The 25,162-nt window shown below is 40.1% G+C and overlaps 1 protein-coding gene across 1 annotated transcript in view; it reads left to right on the forward strand.

Moving 5' to 3' along the window:
- Positions 1-9,477: 9,477 nt before the first annotated feature.
- Positions 9,478-25,162, forward strand: part of LOC108548788 (uncharacterized) — a 33,873-nt gene continuing 18,188 nt past the window's right edge. The window contains exons 1-4 of the mRNA XM_017901910.1: positions 9,478-9,504; positions 9,594-9,827; positions 10,666-10,899; positions 17,021-17,224. Coding sequence (XP_017757399.1) covers positions 9,478-9,504; positions 9,594-9,827; positions 10,666-10,899; positions 17,021-17,224 — 699 coding nt within the window. The remainder of the gene's footprint in view (positions 9,505-9,593; positions 9,828-10,665; positions 10,900-17,020; positions 17,225-25,162) is intronic.

The raw sequence follows: 25,162 nt of genomic DNA on the forward strand, positions 1-25,162 counted from the left end.
TGTGTAGGGACGCATCCTTACTGACTGTTGGGAGTCAATGGGGGCCTGGTTTGTGTCTTTACAACCGCCCCCCGTGACTCGCGGACGCGCGAACCACGACGCGTTAGACCAAGGCTGGAAAAGTGCAAAGAGCACTTTCAAAAATGATAAAATGAATCCTAATAAAGTCAGACACGTTGCCTTCGTTTACTTAACCCTTTGCACTTTTTCTTTTTGGCTAAAGAAGGGTACGAATTGTAAAATTTTCTGTCATAATAAGGTTGATGATATTCTTTGAGCAGTGAATAAGAAATCGTATAATAATTAACACACAGAATTATTTCACTTCGATACCTTGCACACTGTTACATTGTTTCAAATTTGATATATTAATAAATATCGAGCTTCGAAATTTTATCAAATGGCGACTGAAGGGCTAGAACTACCAACCCAGTCACAATGACTGGTCCCAGAATTTTCCTTTTTGCAATCGCGCTTCTTCTATTTTGTGTCCAAAAGTACCAGCGCTCTGAGCTGCGAAGCTGACAATCAGCGCGCTCGGTTGGTGAACGCGGAATATGAGAAGCGCTATCGCGCCGCTCGGCATTTTTGGACACGGAATATGACAAGCGCTATCGCGCCGCATGGCAAATATCGATTGGGAAACAATAATGACTCGTGGCACTCAAACGGTTAAGAATAAAATTGGTATCAACTCGTATTAACACCTTGCATGTGGGCACGGTTTTCCAAGTTTTTGAACGTGTAGCGGGCAAATCCAGCATTTTCGAAATGGGTAGAATGCAATAAAATAAAACACAAGTAAAAATTGATAAAATTAAAAAACAGGATAAAATAAAGCGCAAGTTCCTTCAAAGTCACAGAATGCAGTTCATTACAGTCTATCAGGCAACTGTGATCAGAGTCTCCTGTCTGCAATGTATGAAGAAAGAACTGTATTCAAATTCATCGTATCGCTGAAATTACTATAATCTGTGCACGTTATAGTGAGGTACCCATTAAAGATCGGTAGTTCTAGTGTCAATACTATATACCTACGATAATCCCTTCACCTGCATCTCGGGATGCACTCGTGCACCTTCGACCTGTCGGGACAAATAGCTAGACGCAAAGCGACCGAAAGGGAAGGGACAAATGAAACTCTTGGAGAAGATTGACAGCGAGCTGTCACGCGAATCGGAATTGCGCGTATCAGCTTTGGTAGGTTGGACCATCCGACGAAGGAAGAACACCTGAGCGGGGAATTTCAATTGATCGAGCGACCTAACGTTTCATGCGCGCTGCGCCGATGACCTGGTTCCGGCAGGAACACCGTGGCCGAGCCTTGACCACTGTTTCGCTGCTAGGGTTTGCGGCGCGAACCCTGACCCGGCGACGGCCCAACCCTGACCTAACCCCGGCCCATTTCTTACTTTGTTTCCGCGCTCTATTTACCATCGGCCTGGCCCCGCGCCAGGATAACGTCGATTCGACGTGCTCGATCCTGATGACTGAGGTTAGGGGTGGCGTGCGGATTTAGGCTCCGCGATTCAAGGCGACGGTAGACCCGATGGAAATCAAACGGAACGACCGTGGAGGTTGCTCTATGTGATCTGCCGAGCAACGCGTGTCCTCTTGTTCGTGCTATCCTTTCGAAGGTCTCGATTATTCTAATGGATGTTCGATTCCTCGGCTCTGCAGCTTTGATTTAGAGGAGAATCGGGGATGAGTTGACTCGATGCCAGAATTAGCCTAGGCTATATAGTTGGATGATGTGGTAGACATGGAGAATGGTGATTAAAGTTGTTGATTAAATGGGAATATCTGAATCTCTGATTTATTTGTGAAAAGATTTGTTTGAGATGAAGTTTAACACTTGGTTTACGGACGCTATCTGTATACTTATTTCTACATATTTGACATCTGTCAAATTGACAGGTAAAAGAAGCCACGTGTCTTTTTTCTTAACGATTAGTCTTAATATAAGTTAACTAAATTTGTTACCGGGTTCCGTAAATCTAGTGTTAAAGGGGTATATACGATGGTGGTATTGGTATCTGTTCAAGGTCGTTTTTCCACGAGATTTTGAGGTTATCGATCATTTTTTAACCATTTGCACTCGAGAGGCGCCTCTCAGTCGTCATTTAATCAGATTCTAAAGATGAATGTTAATTAATATATCGAATTTACAATTACCCAACGATGCGTGGAATATCGAAGTGAAATAATTCCACGTCTTAATTTGCATACGATTTCTTATTTACCGTTTTAAAATTATCGTCGACTTTGTGACAGAAAGTCTTCGAGTTACAATTTTCCTGTAACGAAAAATTCGAGTGCAAAGGGGAAAATGGCATCCTGTAATTTCTTTTTTGATATTGATATTTTTTGATTTTTGATATTGTAGAATATAGGAAGAGAAATCCTAGGATATTTAAATCATGCTGAGTGCAAGGTGGTGGTCCTGGGAGCTGTAGTCATTTGATGAGAAATTAGGGTAGTTTAGGTGATATGAGAAAATTAATTGACTCCAAAGAAGTGTATATAATTACGATTTTGATGGTGTGGAAGGTGATATATCGATAATTGGGGACGTCTAAAGTCTGTTGGGTTTTGATAGTATTGAGAATAGTGTATAGTGTACAGTACCATAATGGATATTTTTTTTTAAATATAGTGTGTTGAGACACGTATAGTTTTTTGACAAAGCACGTGACAATTTGCTTAAAACTTGGAATAATTATTAGTTTAGAATAATTATTATTTTATGGATCCAAAAGTAAGACCAACTACTATAAGCATCCTTGGCTACAATCGATTATCAGTGTACAACCATAACTATCGATATCGAAACATCTGCTTCAAACATAATTTATCACAATTCGCATCGTCATCTTTAGAATATTCGAAGATGCTATAAGACCCCTCACAAATTTTATTTTTCCTTACGCCATGACTCGTCGAAGAAAATATCGTACGCCTACAATCCTAATTCGCGCGATTAGGGTAGCCAAAAAGCATTTACAATTTAAAAGTCGACTGTACAACCATAACTATCGATATCGAATTCTCTGCTTCAAACATAATTTATCACAATTCCCATCCTCGTCTTTAGAATACTCAAAGATGCTATAATAATCTTCGCTAATTTTATTTTTCCTTAAACCATGACTCGCCAAAGAAAATATAGTACACCTATAATCCTAATTCACGCGATTAGAGTGGTGAAAAAAGACTTAGAAGTTATGAGTTTACTGTACAACCATAATTATCGTACACCTACAACCCTAATTCGCGCGATTAGAGTGATCAAAAAAGATTCAGGAGTCAAGAGTTTACTATACAACCATAATTAACGTACACCTACAACCATAATTCGCGCGATTAGAGTAGTCAAAAAGCATTTACTATTTAAAAGTCGACTGTACAACCATAACTATCGATATCGAAACATCTGCTACAAACATAATTTATCACAATTCCCATCCTCGTCTTTAGAATACTCAAAGATGCTATAATAATCTTCGCTAACTTTATTTTTCCTTAAACCATGACTCGCCAAAGAAAATATAGTACACCTATAACCCTAATTCGCGCGATTAGAGTGGTCAAAAAAGATTCTGGAGTCAAGAATTTACTATACAACCATAATTATCGTACACCTACAACCATAATTCGCGCGATTAGAGTAGTCAAAAAGTATTTACTATTTAAAAGTCGACTGTACAACTATAACTATCGATATCGAAACATCTGCTACAAACATAATTTATCACAATTCCCATCCTCGTCTTTAGAATACTCAAAGATGCTATAATAATCTTCGCTAATTTTATTTTTCCTTAAACCATGACTCGCCAAAGAAAATATAGTACACCTATAACCCTAATTCGCGCGATTAGAGTGGTCAAAAAAGATTCAGGAGTCAAGAGTTTACTATACAACCATAATTAACGTACACCTACAACCATAATTCGCGCGATTAGAGTAGTCAAAAAGCATTTACTATTTAAAAGTCAACTTTACAACCATAATTATCGATATCGAAACATCTGCTAGAAACATAATTTATCACAATTCCCATCCTCGTCTTTAGAATACTCAAAGATGCCATAAGAACCCTCGCAAATTTCATTTTTCCTTAAACCATCGCTCGTCGAAGAAGATACGATACGCTTATAACCCCAAATTCGCGCGATTAGAGTGGCGAAAAAAGATTTAGGAGTGAATAGTTGCACGTTCTCGCGAACCGTGAGAAGATAAAAAAAATCGGCAAAGGATCGATCGGATTGGCTCAGTGGCTCGAGAGTTAAACTACCGAATTTATACTGCGCTGGTGGAAGCGCGGGGTGAAAAGAAACGGACAGGAAGCGATAAAAAGAGGGCGATAGGAGCGGAAGGAAGTCTGGACTGGATTGGAAGGCGATTCCAGCGCAATGGCGATCGTCTCTTCGTCTAATGTTTATCGGCAGGCGTATAGGCGGCGCCGGTTTCGTCGGGCTATCGGAAAGTACTTTGCATCGACAGAGGTCCGAGCTGTTTCGAGATTGGAAAGCCATTTGTAGCGTCTTAAGAGGCAGCTTGAAATTTTAAAGGGGTCACGCTATCTGTCTTCGGCTCCTCCAACAGCTTCGCGCGATTTCTTTCCACGACGACGAGGACCACGCTTTTATCGCCTTCTTCCTTATTTCCCTTCTATCGGGTCTAACGGAAAGTTATGTCCTTTTACTCTTCGAGTAAAAGGACATAATACATTTTCGATGTTGACCCTTTGCACTCGACGACTTTTTCGTTACAGAAAAATAGTAATTCGAAGACTTTCAGAGTCGACGATATTTTTAAAATGGTAAATGAGAAATCATATGCAAATTAAGACGTAGAATTATTTTTCTTCGACATTCCACACATTGTTAGGTAATTTTAAATTTCATATATTAATTAACGTCGATCTTTGGAATTTGATTAAATGGTGACTGAGAGTCACCTCTCGTGTGCAAAGGGTTAACATTTATTTAACAGTGTATTTCTCGTGATTACTTGTGTGGTATCATAGCCTTAAAATTTTGTATTCTTTTGACATGTGTGACTCGATATTAATTTCTATCACAGGAATTTCTATGTCGAGTTACACTCGACGTTTCTCGATTCTTTACTTACTGAACGAGAAAACAGGAAATAAGTAACTACTCGAATTACTTAAATTCAAAATAGGAATTACAGCAATGTTTGAGAGCTGTATTTAATACAGTCAGTAAATAACATTTTTTAACATAGGTAGCAGTCGAGGAACTGTTCTGTGAAGTAAATTTCAAACGAAATCCTTGAAATTGTAGGGAGTTATTACGAACAAAGTTGAAAAATAGTTCGGAGTGCAGAGGGTTAAGGGGAGTACTTTTGTGTTCCGGCTAATGGAAAAAGATTGGGATTTTTTTTTGTAAGGAAACTATGATACGTTTTGGCATAAAATCGTGATAAGCTTCTATTGTCATATTTGTTAAAATAGCAATTAATATTTTAATTCTTCTACCAGAAACAAAATACCATTGATCATAAGGTATTGCTTCTTTATAATACTGAATTCCAATTTTTTAATTTCTTGAAATACTAATTAATATTTACGTATACTTTTCTTATCTACAAATGAGACACTAATTTTCATTACATCCCAATTTTTAAATTTTTTGAAATAATAATTAATATGTACGTATACTTTTCCTATCTACAAATGGGACACTAATTTTCATTAAATCCCAATCTTTTAATTTTTTGAAATAATAATTAATATGTACGTATACTTTTCCTATCTACAAATGAGACACTAATATTCATTACATCCCAATTTTTTAATTTTTTGAAATAATAATTAATATGTACGTATACTTTTCCTATCTACAAATGAGACACTAATATTCATTACATCCCAATTTTTTAATTTTTTGAAATAATAATTAATATGTACGTATACTTTTCCTATCTACAAATGAGACACTAATTTTCATTAAATCCCAATTTTTTAAATTCTTGAAATAATAATTAATATTTTCGTATACCTTTTTAATCTACAAATGAGACACTAATTTTCCTTAAATCCCAATTTTTTAATTTTTTTAAATAATAATTAATATTTTCGTATACCTTTTTGATCTACAAATGAGACACTAATTTTCGTTAAATTCCAATTTTTAAATTTCTTGAAATAATAATTAATATGTACGTATACTTTTCCTATCTACAAATGGGACACTAATTTTCATTAAATTCCAATCTTTTAATTTTTTGAAATAATAATTAATATTTTCGTATACTTTGTTTATCTATAAACGAAACACTAATTTTTCTTAAATTCCAATTTTTAAATTTCTTGAAATTATAATTAATATTCACGTATAGTTTTTCTATCTACAAATAAAACACTAATTTTCGTTAAATTCCACTTCTTAAATTTTTAAAAATAATAATTAATATCTACGTATATTTTTCCTATCTACAAACGAGACACTAATTTTCGTCAAGTATTATTTTTACCTCGAATCGTTGCCTCTTCTTAAAAATTTCATGATACCAGCAGATTCGTTGTTAAAAGAAAATCTATTATCGATGAAACCACGAGAAAATGGCCATAATTGGACAATCTCGTTGTTCCTTTGATTTTCGAATTGCACGTTTCACTCGCGAGGCATTCGTCTGCCACCGAAATGGGACCTCCCGCGAACCCGGTCACGAGCGAATCGTATTTCACCCTTCCGCCCCGTGCACGGTCCTACCCCTTCTTCCATGCTACTTGCGTCGAATATATTTTTGCCCCGACCCGAACCGAAGCAATTTTGCGCCCGGTCCAGAATTTACGTCGAAACATTACCTTGTAAATTTGTTTTTGCAATCTCGAAGGCTCCCGAATTATAGCGACCGCTTTCCCAGCTCTCTCGCGTGTCAGCCGATAGTTATGCTATACTACTAGCTTCTCAGACTCTGCCGCCTCCCTCGCAGCTGCCCCCCATCTTCCTCAAGGAATCACCTTGATTCTCCGAATTAACAAAATTCCCATAAACGAAATCACGGGTGTAATTCTCCTGTAAGGAAGGAAGAAATCTCGGCTTTGACTTCATCGGAATATACTTTTTCGATCAAGGAATAATAATCTCCGCCATTTCTTTTCACTTTCCACAGTCTTCTTTAAATTTAAGTCTCCTTTCTCGAGGATCTACGTCTTTTCGTTGGAGAAATTAACGAGAATACGTTTACTACCGATGGATGAGGAACAGAATGGTCATTTGAGAATTTTTGTATGCGATGTCGTGAAGAAAATCTATGGGTTATGGTTCTATATGGCACTGTGCATTTTATATGTATTTCCATTTAAATTATTAGCCATTTGAAGGCTTCATTTGCTTATTTCTGAATATTGAGTAGCTAATGGAATTTTATCAACATTTGACTACAATTCGTTGCAACTATACGAGTCTGTGGACATATCACAATCATTGGAATCATTGGACGTACTCGAATATTGCAAACTTTATCAACATTTGACTATAATTCGTTGCAACTATACGAGTCTGTGGACATATCACAATCATTAGAATCATCGGACTTACTCGAATATTGCAATGGAACACCTCTAGATTTTCTATTTGATTTTCTACATCTACGTTTCCTACCAACGGGTGAGGAACAGAATAATCATTTGAGAATTTTTGTATACGATGTCGTGAAGAAAATCTATGGGTTATGGTTGTATATGGTACTGTGCATTTTATATCTATTTCCATCTAAATTATATATTAGGCATTTGAAGCCTAAGCGCCGGCTTCATTTGCTTATTTCTGAATATTGAGTAGCTAATGGAACTTTATGAATATTTGACTATAATTCGTTGCAACTATACGAGTCTGTGGACATATCACAATCATTAGAATCATCGGACTTACTCGAATATTGCAATGGAACATCTCTAGGTTTTGTGTTTGATTTTCTATATCACAGCTTCGATGAAAGAAAGGAAAGAAAATTCTAGGGTACCCTAATAATTCTTTCTATGTCTCTCTCTCTCTCTGTTGCTTTCCTTACTTTCCTATCTTCGTTTCACTGTCAGTGTACTGTCAGATATGCACTCTGATTCGCGTCTAATCTTTCGTAAATGCCAGCGCGTCCTCAACAACAGGTATACAGTCATCCCTTAATGTCAGACCTCAGTCGCCCTTGCCCTTTGTATAATATTCCTTCTCTAGTCCTTCCTACGTTATCTTTGGTCCTTAGCGTATATATGCAGAGTATATATATAGAGTATATACACAAATTCGGCGAATATTCAAAGATTTTCAAGGTTTCCTTGAAAATGAAGCCTCCAATTAAAAAATTTTGTCGAGGGTAGTATCTCAAGGCATTCATCGCGTATAATAATAAATAAATAATTAATATTAATACGTCGACTGCCACGCACCTTTTATATGGCGGCACAATAAGGGCCGTAATAAAATTTCTATTATTATTAGGATATAATGAATTATCAAACATTAGGGTGGAAAAATAGCGCACTTCTCAAATAAATATTCTGTATTTGAATATTCTGAATTTCCAAAAAATGAATTTCCGAGCACCATCGTGGCAGTCAACGTGCCATCTAGAACTCGAAATGAAAATTCGATGATTGCACGTGACCGAGTTATTAAAATTCAGAAATACACTGCACCATTTCACATGCAAGAAATTACACTAATTTTATAACAAATAATTAATATTAACACGTTGATTGCTATGCAATTGTTAATTGCTAAATAGCACACTTTCCACTTCCCAATATCCTTCATTTAAATGGAAAAATAGTTACCATTGACTATATTGCCTTACTGAAGGAGGCAATCATGGATCAATGGTACCCTCCGTGACAGTCAATGTATCATCTAGAACTCGAAATGAAAATACGATAATCACACATGACCGAGTTACTAAAATTCAAAATTATTAGAATTAATAGAAATTACGCTAATTTTATATAAATTGGTATCATTGTGTTTTCCACAATGTAATATACCGAAGCATCCATTGAGTATAATAATAAACAAATAATTAATATTAACACGTTGATTGCCACGCAATTGTTAATTGCTAAATAGCAAACTTTTCACTTTCCAATATCCTCCATTTAAATGGAAAAACGGTTACCGTTGGCTATATTGCTCCAGTGAAGAGGCAATCATAGATCAATGGTAGCCTCCGTGGCAGTCAGCGTGTCATCTAGAACTCGAAATGAAAATACAATGATCACACGTGACCGAGTTGCTAAAATTAAAAAATACACTGCACCATTTCATATGCAAGAAATTATATTAATTTTATATAGATTGGTATCATTGTGTTTTCCACAATGTAATATACCGAAGCATCCATTGAGTATAATAATAAACAAATAATTAATATTAACACGTTGATTGCCACGCAATTGTTAATTGCTAAATAGCAAACTTTTCACTTCCCAATATCCTCCATTTAAATGGAAAAATGGTTACCGTTGGCTATATTGCTCCAGTGAAGAGGCAATCATAGATCAATGGTAGCCTCCGTGGCAGTCAACGTGTCACCCAGAACCTAAAATGACGAAAGCACGTTGATCACAGGTGGCCGAGTTGCTGAAGTACAAAAAGCAAAGCGCCTCGACCTACGACGAGGGTGGCCGGACGAAAACGAAGCGAGTGCCGACGGTGAAGAAGGAGCTGAGCACCCAGAAGGAGATCCTGATCGGGAACAACGAGACGCAGGTGCCCAAGAGCCTCCTACCTCCAGAGGATCCTGCGAATCGTCTGAACGAGGAAACCGACGCGATCCGGAGGAGGAACGTGGGATCGAACGGGGTGAGAGTCGACTCGAACAACAACCCCATCGATCATCATTCCCCGGTCTTAGCCACGGATCCCTCTGGTCCCTGGACCAGTCGAGGCAATAAATTGACCCTAGAATCCTCCATCGACCCCGGTGACGAATTACGCTCGAGTCGAGGCTCATTCCGAGGGAAACTCACCCGCTGCGGATTTTTAAGGAATTAAACATCGCCAGGGGTGGATTTAGACGGGATCAGAGCGAGAGATATTAACGAGTCTTTCCATTTTCAAAGACGTCCTTTGAAGCAGCTTATGAATGGGAGAAAGTAACGTCTGGTTTTTAGGATTCTTCGCTGAGAGGAACTCTTCGGTTCTCTTATTGTGCTCGAGTATATTTAAACTCCGGGACGCTTCCGAGAAAGTTGGAAAATGTTACTCGGAGTACTAATTCCAAAATTGTCTTACTATAATTAGAAGCTTAGAAGAAGAAGTTTGATATTGCTCCTATCTCTTTTGAAATTCGCGCCTTCCTTTGGATAATTTCGAGGTAGGTAATGGGGAATTACAGTCAGGGACAAGGGAGAATTACAAAGGGATGATGAAAAAAAATCGTGCAGTATGTCACACACGTGTATGAGATCCCTAAGGTATAGCTTGAGACAAATAATTAATATTAACACGTTGATTGCCACGCAATTGTTAATTGCTAAATAGCAAACTTTTCACTTCCCAATATCCTCCATTTAAATGGAAAAATGGTTACCGTTGGCTATATTGCTTCACTGAAGAGGCAATCATAGATCAATGGTAGCCTCCGTGGCAGTCAACGTGTCACCCAGAACCTAAAATGACGAAAGCACGTTGATCACAGGTGGCCGAGTTGCTGAAGTACAAAAAGCAAAGCGCCTCGACCTACGACGAGGGTGGCCGGACGAAAACGAAGCGAGTGCCGACGGTGAAGAAGGAGCTGAGCACCCAGAAGGAGATCCTGATCGGGAACAACGAGACGCAGGTGCCCAAGAGCCTCCTACCTCCAGAGGATCCTGCGAATCGTCTGAACGAGGAAACCGACGCGATCCGGAGGAGGAACGTGGGATCGAACGGGGTGAGAGTCGACTCGAACAACAACCCCATCGATCATCATTCCCCGGTCTTAGCCACGGATCCCTCTGGTCCCTGGACCAGTCGAGGCAATAAATTGACCCTAGAATCCTCCATCGACCCCGGTGACGAATTACGCTCGAGTCGAGGCTCATTCCGAGGGAAACTCACCCGCTGCGGATTTTTAAGGAATTAAACATCGCCAGGGGTGGATTTAGACGGGATCAGAGCGAGAGATATTAACGAGTCTTTCCATTTTCAAAGACGTCCTTTGAAGCAGCTTATGAATGGGAGAAAGTAACGTCTGGTTTTTAGGATTCTTCGCTGAGAGGAACTCTTCGGTTCTCTTATTGTGCTCGAGTATATTTAAACTCCGGGACGCTTCCGAGAAAGTTGGAAAATGTTACTCGGAGTACTAATTCCAAAATTGTCTTACTATAATTAGAAGCTTAGAAGAAGAAGTTTGATATTGCTCCTATCTCTTTTGAAATTCGCGCCTTCCTTTGGATAATTTCGAGGTAGGTAATGGGGAATTACAGTCAGGGACAAGGGAGAATTACAAAGGGATGATGAAAAAAAATCGTGCAGTATGTCACACACGTGTATGAGATCCCTAAGGTATAGCTTGAGATTCGTGTACTTCCAATTAAAAATAGAAAAATGGCGCAGTGCTGTCATATGTCATTACGTGTATGGGAACCTTAAATTATAGCAAAATTACAAACTAATTAAATAAAAAAAAAAATAAATCGAGCACTAGATGTCACAGACATGTATGAGATCCTTACGGTGTAACTAAAATTCGTGTACAATTAAAAAAAAAAAAAAAATGGCGCAGTGCTGCCATATGTCAATACATGTATGGAGTCCTTAAATTATAACAGAATTACCACATAATTAAAAAAAAAAAAAATCAAGCACTAGATGTCACACGCGTGTATGAAATCCTGAAGTGTAACTAAGATTCGTGTACAATTAAAAAAAGAAAAATGGCGCAGTGCTGCCATATGTCAGTACGTGTATCGGACCCTTAAATTGTAGCAAAATTACCAAATAATTAAAAAGAAAAAATCGAGCACTAGATGTCACACACATGTATGAAGTCCTGAGGTGTAACTAAGATTCGTGTACAATTAAAAAAAAAAAAAAATGGCGCAGTGCTGCCATATGTCAATACATGTATGGGGTCCTTAAATTATAACAGAATTACCACATAATTAAAAAAAAAAAAAATCAAGCACTAGATGTCACACGCGTGTATGAAATCCTGAAGTGTAACTAAGATTCGTGTACAATTAAAAAAAGAAAAATGGCGCAGTGCTGCCATATGTCAATACATGTATGGAGTCCTTAAATTATAACAGAATTACGAAATAATTAAAAAAAAAAAATCATGCACTAGATGACACACGCGTGTATGAAATCCTGAAGTGTAACTAAGATTCGTGTACAATTAAAAAAAGAAAAATGGCCCAGTGCTGTCATATGTCAGTACGTGTACGTGTCATATGTCAGACCCTTAAATTATAGCAAAGTTACCAAATAATTAAAAAAAAGAAATCAAGCACTAGATATCACACACATATATGAGATTCCTACAGTGTAACTAAAATTCGTGTACAATTAAAAAAAGAAAAATGGCGCAGTGCTGTCATACGTAAGTACATGTATGTGACCCTCCAATTACGATAAAATGTCTGAATAATAAAATTGTTATTTGAATAACATTTAAAATAAATATTATCACTCGGTGCAAACCCGAATTAGGTTCGAACAAAAAATGAACAAATTATGGAACAAAAAATAAATGGACAGTATGCATAACTGCTAATTAGTATTTAGTATTACTGCAGCATATTTTGTAGCAGCATACTGTTTACGAGATTTTCTATATTAGCCTTCTCGATACTGCCAAAAGCTGATTTAAAATTATTAAAAAAGTCCATTTTACGCTTCCTCTTATATGTTTTTTCGGGGTATAGTGACTGTTCATACTGCACGATTAAAGTAAATTTATTTAGATTCATTTTGGAGGGCGAGAATTTTTGGTCGGATATTTTTTCATTTTTCCTCGTATTTTTACATCGTATTAACACGTTGTAAAACAAGTCGTGTTTCATGACTGGAAAAGCTAGGAAAAAGCAGGAAAAGAGCATATGTACATTGTATGCTGGCCTCGTGATGTTGCTATGGCTGTTGCTATGCTTAGAAACGCTTGTTACCATTTCTTTTAATTTTGGCATTTAATGAAAATATAGTACTTTCTCTTGACACGTGTATACAGGGTGGATCGTGTAACGTGATCATCTCGACTTTCCACGATCGTTTATTTATCGATGGAACGATGAAAAATTGTTTCCTTATAAATAACGAAAGATAATAAATATAAAAATACTGAGGTCAAGTGACAATGAATGGAAATGAATTAGAATCTTTGCACTCGTGTGTCGCCATATAGTCGTCATCCTATATTTTATTATTATACATATATTAACCCTTTGCACTGGATGATCTTTTCGTTACGGAAACATAGTAATTCAAAGACTTCCTGCCACGAAGTCGACGATATTTTCAAAACGGTAACTAAGCAGTGCAAATTAATTGTAAAACACAGAATTATTTTACCTCGATATTCCATGTGTCGTTGGACAATTTTAAATTCGAGATATTAATTAACAATGATCTCTAGAATTTGATTAAACGGTGACTGAGAGTCGCCTCTCGAGTGCGAAGGGTTAAATTCGTGTATTTTTCTAATTTTTTTCTACCAAAACCGACAAATTAAATTGTAATATCTTCAAATGAAAATGTTATCATTTCAATATGAAATTTCAATATGAAAAATTTCGAATTGATTGGAAGCCTTCTCAAATATAAATACGAGTGCAAAGGGTTAATACTAGAACCACCGACCTGTAATATCTACGTAACTATGATATATATAAACGATATAAATAAACATAAATAATAATGATCTCGATATTAATTTTTCGAAGAGTACCAGCATATCTCCAATAATTCCAAAAGTAATAAATCCCGAAGAATTTATTTTGACACCCTTGCTAATCCCAGTGTCACAAAATGGAATATCGAGAGGCATTGCAAAAATAATCACACGTATATTAAGTGAGAAATAACACGAATACCTTTTTAATCGAATCAAAATTTAATTTAATTTAATCTGAATCTCTTTTATTAATTTTTAATCAAAGTTTTAAAAACGGTGGTTCGGGTTATGGTAGGTTTAGTGTTAACCAAATTTGCGTTACTAAGACAGGAAAGAGCAACCTGCTAAGATCGAAAATTACCAAAGTGATCGCGTTAAATGTTCCACCCTGTATACCATCCTATTTTCCGAAGATACAACAAATTTTCAGTACACTTCCTTTTAAAAATTGATCCCCTATAGCGGATAAAATTCGAGCAGCGTACAATGCATTAATACTTTATTTCCCGCGTAAGGAATATCTATAGCTGGTTCAAAGAGGCAGGAATATCGACACGAGAAAGGAATATCGACATTCGCAGTCGACAAATGAAGACAGATGTTGACACGTTCTCGTTAAGCAAAGTACAAATATTTTATATCACTTTTCCGTACAAATGAGGGTAAATTTGAACGTTTTCCTTTAACCGATTAACAGCGGAGTTTTAAAAATCCCTCGCTAGATGCGGAATTAAACGTCGAACGCAGAGGAACGCTGCTATTATGAATTTTACGAAAAATACGAAGCAAAAAGGCAGAAGGGATTACATTTTTATTCGGCAAAAAAATTAAGCGTTCATCGTTGGAAGGTTATTGTTATTAAAAACTTGAAAGCCGTGAAAAAATAAATTTCACGAAGAAAGTATTTATACGAAATTCAGTTGATTTCGGTGTGATAATTTTCGATACGCGTCGAAGTACACAAAACAGCCCGGAGAATGAATGTATTGGAGAAAATAATCGAGTTTGTAGAAAGTATTACATTTAAGTAATCCAATATACCTAACCTAACCCGATACACCAAAGAGAATAATCCAATTTTTTGAATAAAATAACAGCTTTATTGGAAATACAAAGGAAACATGTCACCGAGTGATATTTTTATTACACCTCGTTGAAATTTCGAGTTTTTAGTGTAAATATTAGTTTTCTATCTTATACGACGAGTATATACGTCACAACTACATTGCAATAGAGCTTTGGATTGACTATAACGCTGTTAACTGGTTTAGGTGACTCCAACCTATACCGATGCTCTTAAAGAAAAACTAGCATACTTCCAAGGACTATAGTCCCTTCATTGGGTGCACCAAAAAATCTTTAACAACTTTTAGAATTTCCAAGTCTGGAGTATTAATTAATTAACCATCCAGGAGACACAACGAATTGCCATATCCTTTGTCGTATTTAAAATAAAATCAACAACCCCTCTGGGCCCCATACTAGCATACTTCCAAGGGCTATAGTCCCTTCATTGGATGCACCAAATAATCTTTAGCAACTTTTAGAATTTCCAAGTCTGGAGTATTAATTAATTAACCATCCAGGAGACACGACGAATTGCCATATCCTTTGTCGTATTTAAAATAAAATCAACAACTCCTCTGGGCCCCATGGGTACTAGGAGGTTTGGGCACTGCCTACACTGCCACGACTCCTCTAACTATAATGAAGTATATATTATACAATCAGTACACGTCAAATTTGATGAAATTTATGTGAGAAATAATTCGCGAAAAAATATTGGAACACCTGTTCAAATTATAGCGGTGAAAACAGCCCTAAAGCATGAGGGTCCAAAGGATATTCTTGTTTAGTATCTCGAGATTTAAAATTATTGGGGACAAATATTTTGCTTTAAAATATACCTTGCTCTGTCACCGTCCATTTTAGTGCCAGGGGTTTTCAAAAATCGTACCTGATTCAGGTATAATTAAAAAATATAGCAATTAAGGAAGTTTGATGTGGCTTTACTTGGAACTGAGCGCATCGCTAATTGAGAATCAAGCTTAAATGTTCCAACATCGTTTAACTTGACTAAAGGGTCCTGTACTCTATTCAACAGAATTGGCATAAACGTAAATGATCAGTGTTGACTTCTACTAGTCCTAAACGGGAACCCTTGTCTATGTAAGGGATTATGTAATAAAGAATATGGGTTAGAAACTCATAAACGTCTTGTGTTGGAAGAGTTTATTTCACTCGAAGGACTCTCAGTAACCATCACTCGAAAATCTCTCACTAACTCCTCATTGATGACTCCTCACGCGTGGAGACTTCTCCCTTTCGGTGCTTTTCGCTCTCGATCGTTCCATAAAGATCGAAAGCTTTCATTAGTACAGAGTTATCGCGAGTACTGGAGTTATCGTGAGTACTAGAGTTATCGCGAGTACAGAGTTATCGCGAGTACTGGAATTATTGCGAGTATTTGGGTTAACGCGAGTACTGGAGTTATCGCGAGTACAGAGTTATCGCGAGTACAGAGTTATCGCGAATACTGGAATTATTGCGAGTATTTCGGTTAACGCGAGTACTGGAGTTATCGTGAATACTAGAGTTATCGCGAGTACTGGGGTTATCGCGAGTACTGGAATTATTGCGTGTACTGGGGTTATCGCGAGTACTAGAGTTATCATGAGTACTGGAATTATCGCGAATACTGGAATTATTGCGAGTACTGGGGTTATCGCGAGTACTGTGGTTATCGCGAGTACTGGAATCATCGCGAATACTGGAATTATTGCGAGTACTGGGGTTATCGTGAATACTGGAATCATCGCGAATACTGGAATTATTGCGAGTACTGGGGTTATCGCGAGTACTGGGGTTATCGCGAGTACCGGAGTTAGTATGAGTACTGGAATTGTCACGAGTACAGAGTCATCGCGATTTCTTTGTCAACGTTCACCAAGATCCGTTCATCGATGATTTCCTCACACACACAAAGCCATCCAAAATTTTTCACGAAACATTCGATCTTGTACCTAGGTCAGCTCTGTCCCAGGTCTGATATTTGGGTCCTGGTTTGACCACGCGTGCAACTATTTACATTTCCTGCCAATTCTCGTTGAACCGGGTACAGGCTTACCGCACTCGCGGTATAAGAAATCTTGCGAATCCTGCATCGTTCTCTTCGCAGTCGCCGAAGCCGGAGGATCGATCCTACCCCGAGAGATCAGAGGGGGAGGAAGAGATCCTGGAGAGCAGCGAATACCCAGAGTCGCGGAAGGTGCCGAAGAAGTTGGACAAGAGGCAAGAAACAGTGCTGAAGAATCTGCAATCCTACTTGCTGACGGAGTACGCGAACGAGGAGAAGCAACGACAGAAGCTGCACGAACTGTGGGTGAGTTGCTTCCCGAAACTTTCCTTCTTAATAATTAATCGCTTAATAATTGATCCCCAGGACGCGCCGCGTCTTTGCCGACCCTTCTCCAGCGCCTCTCTACTCCCTGTCCGACGATTTCAATTTCCTTGGTTAATAAAAGATCTTCCCCGATATCCGTCTTCCAACAAACCCAATAATCGAAATTCGAGCCACTTAAACGAAATTAAAATCCGCTCTTGTTGCGCGACAAAGTTCGATGGATACGAGGGTAGCAGTCGAATTGGGTAAAGGGTTGGGAGCCAATTTTTATATTTTTGTTATTTATGTGAAATTAGAGGTGACGATCTTCTATTTATCATTTATCAGGAAATATTGTAATATGTAATCGAGGAAAGGGGAAATGAACTTTGTTACATCCCTGGGTCCGAACGTCCCAAGTTAAGTGGGGCCTGATTTATTTTCTTATTGTCAACGGACCCATTCTCTTGACTCATGAACATTCTTTGTCACCCGGTCACCATTTAGGTCAATAAATCATCCTTGACACGATGGGCACAAGGGCCCAATTTGTTTAAATATCCACCACCATCAAAAGACGTCGAAAATAATACACATCCCCATTATTATTCACAACCAATAGGACGACACACACCCATCATTTACATTTCACACTAACCAATCAGAACTCACACGAATTTATAAAACCACCGAGATAAGAAAAATCCAAAGAAGACAGGACAAAGGATCAAGACCAAGGAGTTCTATCTTAAATCTAAAAATAGTCAAGACAAACTAATCACTATCAATTCGGTGCCAGAGAACATAGTAGCATACCAGAACTCTTTAGCTCAATCCTAACCGTGTTTAACTCAATTAATTTACATCAGGCCGCATGCCTGCAACATAGTCGCATCCGGGTAAGGGGCCTTACAACCCCGCGAAACTTCGAACGTGAGAGTTGCAGTATTCGGGACGCAACAAATTTGTCTATAATTTTCAAATATTTTTAACCACTTGCGGTGCAAAGAAATTCACGGTTGCGCGTGTCAGAACAGTGGAGTGCAAATCACTTCGGGGCCCGTTCAGGCAACGTTCGGGGGGTTCCAGAGGAGAATATAAAGACGCATCAACTGATGATCAAATTACACATGTATGAATACTAAATTTATTTATTAATAATCTTGCAGAGTGTGATATTTTTCGTTAACAATTGACGTGCCACACACGTCATTTTTCTTTCTGCAACAGTCGTCTGACGACGTGTGTAACACGTCGCTGGAGTTCCGGTAACGGAAGCATCTCGACGTGCGTGGCACGTCTTTCCACCGCAAGTGGTTACGTATCTCTTGAAAGTTTTAATATGTTTTTCCTTTTATACGCCGGTAGATAAATTCCTTTTAATTTTGTAATATTTCGAAACCCTTTTATAAAGTCCAGCCCATGTTCGCAAATCTTCGTCTCTGCGATATAATGCAAAATGATCGAGATGGGGAACGTGGCGTCCATTGGGTAGTTAAGCTGGAGGGAAAAATTTGGAAAAGCTTCAGGAATGAAACTAGGAACGAACAAGAAAGTACTCGGCATAATTTACCCGTATGCACCAACAGGGGTGTGCTAGCGGTACCATAGCCGCCACACACTTAATCCCTTGCACTATGATTTAATCATGAGAAACTGTGCGTTGCGAGATCGTTTAATTTTAATCAGCCACTGTATACTTGTTTCATGCTCGATAAAATTATACGAATCCTCAGGATTTTAATTTCCCTCTCACGCGGGATTATTTCACCTTAATTCCTCTGTACGCAGTTTAGCTTATAAAACTCGCCGGAAGAGGGAGTTTCGAAGCTCCGGGACGCGAAAACGAAAAAGCGAAACTCGAAGAAATCAAAAGTCTTCGGATTCCGTTACATGGATTTCGTATTTTTCCAAAGCTCGAAGCTTCCTCGAGCTTTCTGGTCTTTCTGTAAGACTAGAAAGGGCCGCGGTTTCGACGAATCGGCGCGCGGAGGAATATTACCGGGACGATTCGCGAGGAATGGAGGTGGCCGACGAAATAAAAGGTCGGGTGAAAATTGGTGGAAATTCGCGGTGACCGTTCGGCGGGACGCGGGAGCGTGTGAGCCAAAGCGATTGGGCAGAGGCGCGGAACGGCCGCGTAGGGTTGATCGAAATCCGATAAACAAACGAGGAACGAGGCGCAACGAGTCCGAAGACTCATCGGGGCGCGAAGAGAAGAAAACACGGCGCGAGGCCCGTGGCGTGAAGCGAGGAAAATGAAGAGGAAATATTCATCGGCGGGTGTTCCGCGTGGCCGATCCGGAGAGGGCTGCGCGTGTCCGCAATCGATAGACCGGCCTGCAAGCCGTTGGGCACCGTGTTCCCGGGCCAATAACCCGCGAGTGGCTTTGTTCCTACTCAAAGCGTCTTTCCAGCCACCTGCCGCACCACTTTCATCCCCCGGGACGATGATTCGGATCGACAGGCCAACCCCTAACCGTCTCGCAGTGTCTTCGTAACGAAACAGCTGTCGAACGTCGCCGCGACTCGTTCTTCTGATTTTAGACGAACCACCCCTGTACCATCCGCTCCAGAAGATTGCCTTCGGAAAGTTTAAATTACCCTTCGTGTCCCGGCCAATCGAACGGTGCGCAATTACGTGGACGCGTCTGCTGAAAAATGATTCGAAGCTCGCGGATATGGCGGCGATCTCGGACCAGACGTGCATCTTCAACCGCGACGGAAGATTGAATTTTAAATTACGGGGGGGCTACGCCATTTTTAATTCGAAACGATCGCTCGGCAAATTACTTTCGGATTTAACGTGCTTCCCCGAGACCCGCAATCTCCAAGTTTCTCTGTCTTCTCGGTCGCTCTCCTCCATTTTCTTTGCGAGCACAAACGCGCACGTCGGGGAAAGAAACGCGCCGCGGGTCGTGTCGGATACAAATGAGAAAGTTGTCGCGAAACGATCGGGGAGGGGGAGTAAAACGCGGATGATAAATGCCAGAGCAGCTTTCGAGCCGGTTAACCACCGGCAAGCTTTCTTTCATCGCGCAGAGACAATGTCCTGCTTTCTTTCCCGCAGCGCGAGCACCGCGTCGGAGCTATTTGTCCTTGTCGCACGCGCAAAACGCGCCGATCTTCTGTCCTCCTCGAAAACGGAACGGAATCAGGGGCACCGGAATATATCCTCCGCTTATAATCTCTGAAAACCGAGCTGGGAAAAATAATTAGCCTCGCGGAGGACCGCTTACCGCCATTTTGGAGCCCAGTGATCGGACAGAAGTATACCTCGCGTCTTCGTTTCACTTCTTTCCGCTTGTTCTTTCGTAATTCGCCCTTTCCGGCCGACACACTCGCGAGGAATTCGTCCGTAATCCCCTTAAGAGACTGTCTTGACGCGTTTTACCTGCGTAACGCGACTTAAGAACGACGACGAAGATCGCATTCGCCGCGCTCCAGAGCTGCGAAACAGTCGGGGAGGAATTACGCGAGTGCCTTTGACTGGGTCTCGGTTTCGTCGTCGCTGTTTCTTCAAGCTCCCCGGGACAAAGGACGCATCCTGCCGGGTAATTCGATATTCTTAAAACGACTGCCTCGTCACCGCGTCGCGATTACCGCGACAATTGCATCCGCGAGGCCCTTTTCGTCGCGTCCCCGCGATTAGACACGAACCGTCTCGCAGGAGTCTGGTATTCCCAGGCCATTTGACGAGGGAATTCTTCGGCAGTTGCGGCTGTTTCGGGAAATTGCCGCATCACGTTCCGCGTCGTTGAGAATCAGGACGTCGCGAGAGAATGGGCGGAGCCTGAAACGAAAACGCAGCGTGTTTTTGGGAAATAAAAGGAAAATAAAAGAGGAAAGGAGGCTTCCCGAGGAAGACGATGGACTGTAGATGGAAATAGGAGAAAATTCGAGTGGAAAAACTGCCTTCTGGATAGATTGGACGCGTTGTTACTGCGTCCGGAGGATGTTTCGCGCTCCCGGCGGCCATCTTGAGGTGCTAGTTGGCGCGCTCACCGCTAAGGGCGCTCGCGTCACGCGAATGGCCGCATTCCCGCGGCTAATTCGATTTCCCTCTAGATGACGACGTTCTTCATGGATTTGCAGCCGGTCCCCGTTGTCGCGGATGTTTGGAGAACGGAAAGAACCTCGGGAAGCTTCGTTTTCTCGACGGAACGGGTCGATTGGGTTCTTAGAATAACAGACAGGGATGGAATCGTGTCGATCTTTGTTAGAGCAAGATCCAGGGTGGGTGGCGTGCCGGATTTTATTAGACGATCGCGCGAGAATGACGAGAGAGGAAGGGAAAATGTCTGGACGGACTTTTATTAAAGATTTCAGTATGGAGAGACAATGGAAGACGAAGATGGCAGGGGGGTTCGTATTAGAGCGATAAGGGTGAGAAAGTGGTGCCGAGATTCTCGCCGAAGACGCGGAACCGACACATCCGGCTCTGGCAAACGTCGACAAAGTGGTGGAAATGAAAATCGGCGCGATCTCCATCGCGAATTTCCCATTTCGCGGGGCGACGAGGGGCGCCCGAGCAACAGGATCGGGGAGACCTAGGGTCTTTATTAAAAGAAACAGCCGGCAGGATCTACGTTAATTTCCATTAGAGGGACAGAGGAACGGAGGATCGGTATTACACGGAGAGACGTGGAAAGAAGTTGAGAATTCCTCCGTAGCGTTCCGACCTCGAACGCACCGCGTCTCGACGCGGAGGGAGGAAGAGAAGGGTGAATGGACAGGGGATGGTCTGGGATCGAGGACACGAAGCGAGGCTGTTAATCTTAATTCCCGTGATTTACGATTACCGCCATCTTTCCGAGAGATTCCACGAGAAATATCGGCAGTTTCGAGCGGAAATTACGAAGCACGACATCCGGAAGGCCACTGCAGACACCGTTCGAGATGCTCCTCGAACTGCAAGAAATAATCGCGTTAGATCCGCGTCTTTTGTTCGGGATCTTACTTCTGATCTGTCACTTCCTTCTTTTCGAAATTCACAAAAATTCGGAACCAATTCCTGCAATTGTCCAAGCTGCAGAAGACGTCTGTCAACAATCTTGACAGTCGCAAATCCCATAGAAATAATTCACGATTTTATTTAAAATGACCAACTCAAAGGAAAGAATTTTTAAAATATCGAAGCATGATACCCGGAAGACCACTGGAGACACTGAAAATGCTCCTTGAACTGCAAAAAATGATCACGTCAGAGCTACGTCATTTGTTCAGAATCTCGCTTCTGATCTGTCACTTCCTTCTTTTTGAAATTTCTAAAAATACGGAACCAATTCCTGGAATTGTCCAAGCTGCAGAAGACGTCCACCGACAATCTTGACAGTCGCAACTCCCTAGAAATAATTGAAGGTTTTGTTGTAAACACCGATTTAGACGAAACTTAGGGAGATTATTTAAATCGCCCAATTTCGCCGAAACCGATGGAGAAGAGCTGAGTGAAGGAGGAACGAATTTCTGAAATGTCGAAGCACGACATCCGGAAAACCACTGAAGACAACACCGCCAAAGATGCTCCTCGAATTGCAAAACACGATCACGTTAGGGCTACGTCATTTGTTCAGAATCTCGCTTCTGATCTGTCACTTCCTTCTTTTTGAAATTTCTAAAAATACGGAACCAATTCCTGGAATTGTCCAATCTGCAGAAGACGTCCGCCAACAATCTTGACAGTCACAACTCCATAGAAATAATTGACGATTTTATTTAAAATAACCAACTCCGTTGAAACTGGCCGGGAGGCTACTGCAGACACCGTTGAAAATGCTCTTCGAACTGCAAAAGATAATCACGTTAGATCTACGTCTTTTATTCAGAATATCACTTCTGATCTATCACTCCCCTCTTTATCAAATTCCTAAAAATTCGGAACCAATTCCTGGAGTTGTCCAAGCTGCAGAAGACGTCCTCTGTCACTCTTAATAGTTGCAACTCTCACCAAAATAATTGAAGATTTTATTCTAAACACCTGACTTAAACAAAACTGAGGGAGAAGTACTGCGTGAAAGAGGAATTTTCTAAATATCTAAGCAACGATACCAGGAAGACCATTGCAAGCACCTTTGAAGATGCTCCTCGAACTGCAAAGGATAATCACGTTATATCTACATCTTTTATTCAGAATCTCGTTTATGATCTGTCACTCTTTATCTATTAGTAGTTGCAGAATTAAATTTGTTTAGCAGTAGAACGTGGTTTTTGTAATACAAATATATTTTATTCTTACTACACTTTATATAATAGGACAATGGTTTTCACGTGCACGTGTTTACATTCTAACGGCTCTACAAGGACTGAGGACTGAGGCGATGATACACAAATGACGAGGACAAAAAAGGATCACATTAGTAATAACATATAACAGAGATGTCGCAATTATTGACTTAAATTCTCAGACATTATCAAATTGCCAAAAATTCGGAACCAATTCCTGGAGTTGTCCAAGCTGCAGAAGACGTCCTCTGTCACTCTTAATAGTTGCAACTCTCACCAAAATAATTGAAGATTTTATTCTAAACACCTGACTTAAACAAAACTGAGGGAGAAGTACTGCGTGAAAGAGGAATTTTCTAAATATCTAAGCAACGATACCAGGAAGACCATTGCAAGCACCTTTGAAGATGCTCCTCGAACTGCAAAGGATAATCACGTTATATCTACATCTTTTATTCAGAATCTCGTTTATGATCTGTCACTCTTTATCTATTAGTAGTTGCAGAATTAAATTTGTTTAGCAGTAGAACGTGGTTTTTGTAATACAAATATATTTTATTCTTACTACACTTTATATAATAGGACAATGGTTTTCACGTGCACGTGTTTACATTCTAACGGCTCTACAAGGACTGAGGACTGAGGCGATGATACACAAATGACGAGGACAAAAAAGGATCACATTAGTAATAACATATAAAAGAGATGTCGCAATTATTGACTTAAATTCTCAGACATTATCAAATTGCCAAAAATTCGGAACCAATTCCTGAAGTTGTCCAAGCTGCAGAAATCTTCCAACTCCTTTAACTCCCTCGAAATGATCGAAGATTTTACACTCAACACCGAACTTAGTCGAAACTCGGTATGAGCTGCGTGAAGGAGGCAGGAATTTCTGAAACGAAACGATGCTCGACCAGTTGCCGAATCTCCAGTCGCGATTTCATATCGGATCGGGTCCAGGAGAGGCAAGAGATTGGAATGGAGAGAGCAGCGTGGCGTGCAGCCGCGCTCGCGGCTCCGTCGAGTCGTTAATGATCGTCGAGCAGCGGGAATTTCCGGCGTGCGTGCATATTTTGCAAAACACGTTCGAGTGGAAAAGCGAGAGGGGAAAACCCGCTGCTACGCGGAGCGGAGAAAAATTCTCTCTCGGCCGAGTCGCCGCTTCGAAACTGCATCGTTCAACCACCTCGTCCGCGGCCTCCATTTTGTCTGCGCGGATTCACCGGCCTCGACTTCCGTTAACAGACCTAGGCACCAGAAAAATCGCGCGAATCGACGAGAAATTAACGAAAAATGAACGAAATATCAAGGAAAATTGGAGATAAGGATGAAAAGTAAGGTGAAATTTCACCGTCTTCGAATTTTTCAACGACACGAGTATCGACCTGCGATGGGTGGCTAAATATGCTGCACACGGATGGCCATAATTCGAGTGGTATGATGAAGATAAATAGGTGTACGTAATGGTGTCTCTATCCGGATAGAACTCGATGTTAATTTCGTTAAAAGCCGCACATTTTCGGTAATTGCACGGATAAAGTATTAATAAATTCGGTATTAAAAGTACCATAATTCGGAATCTTCGGCGTACGAGTTATCGGAGCGAACAAAATGAACGCTCTCGAATATTTTATTTTCCTAATTAAATTAAATCGATGGTGACTTCCGTTCAGTCCGAACACGCTTATATATGTATTAACCCTCTGCACTCGA

This window comes from Eufriesea mexicana, unplaced genomic scaffold (assembly GCF_001483705.2).
Source record: "Eufriesea mexicana isolate 0111107269 unplaced genomic scaffold, ASM148370v2 scaffold1653, whole genome shotgun sequence".
Classification (NCBI taxonomy): Eukaryota; Metazoa; Arthropoda; class Insecta; order Hymenoptera; family Apidae; genus Eufriesea; species Eufriesea mexicana.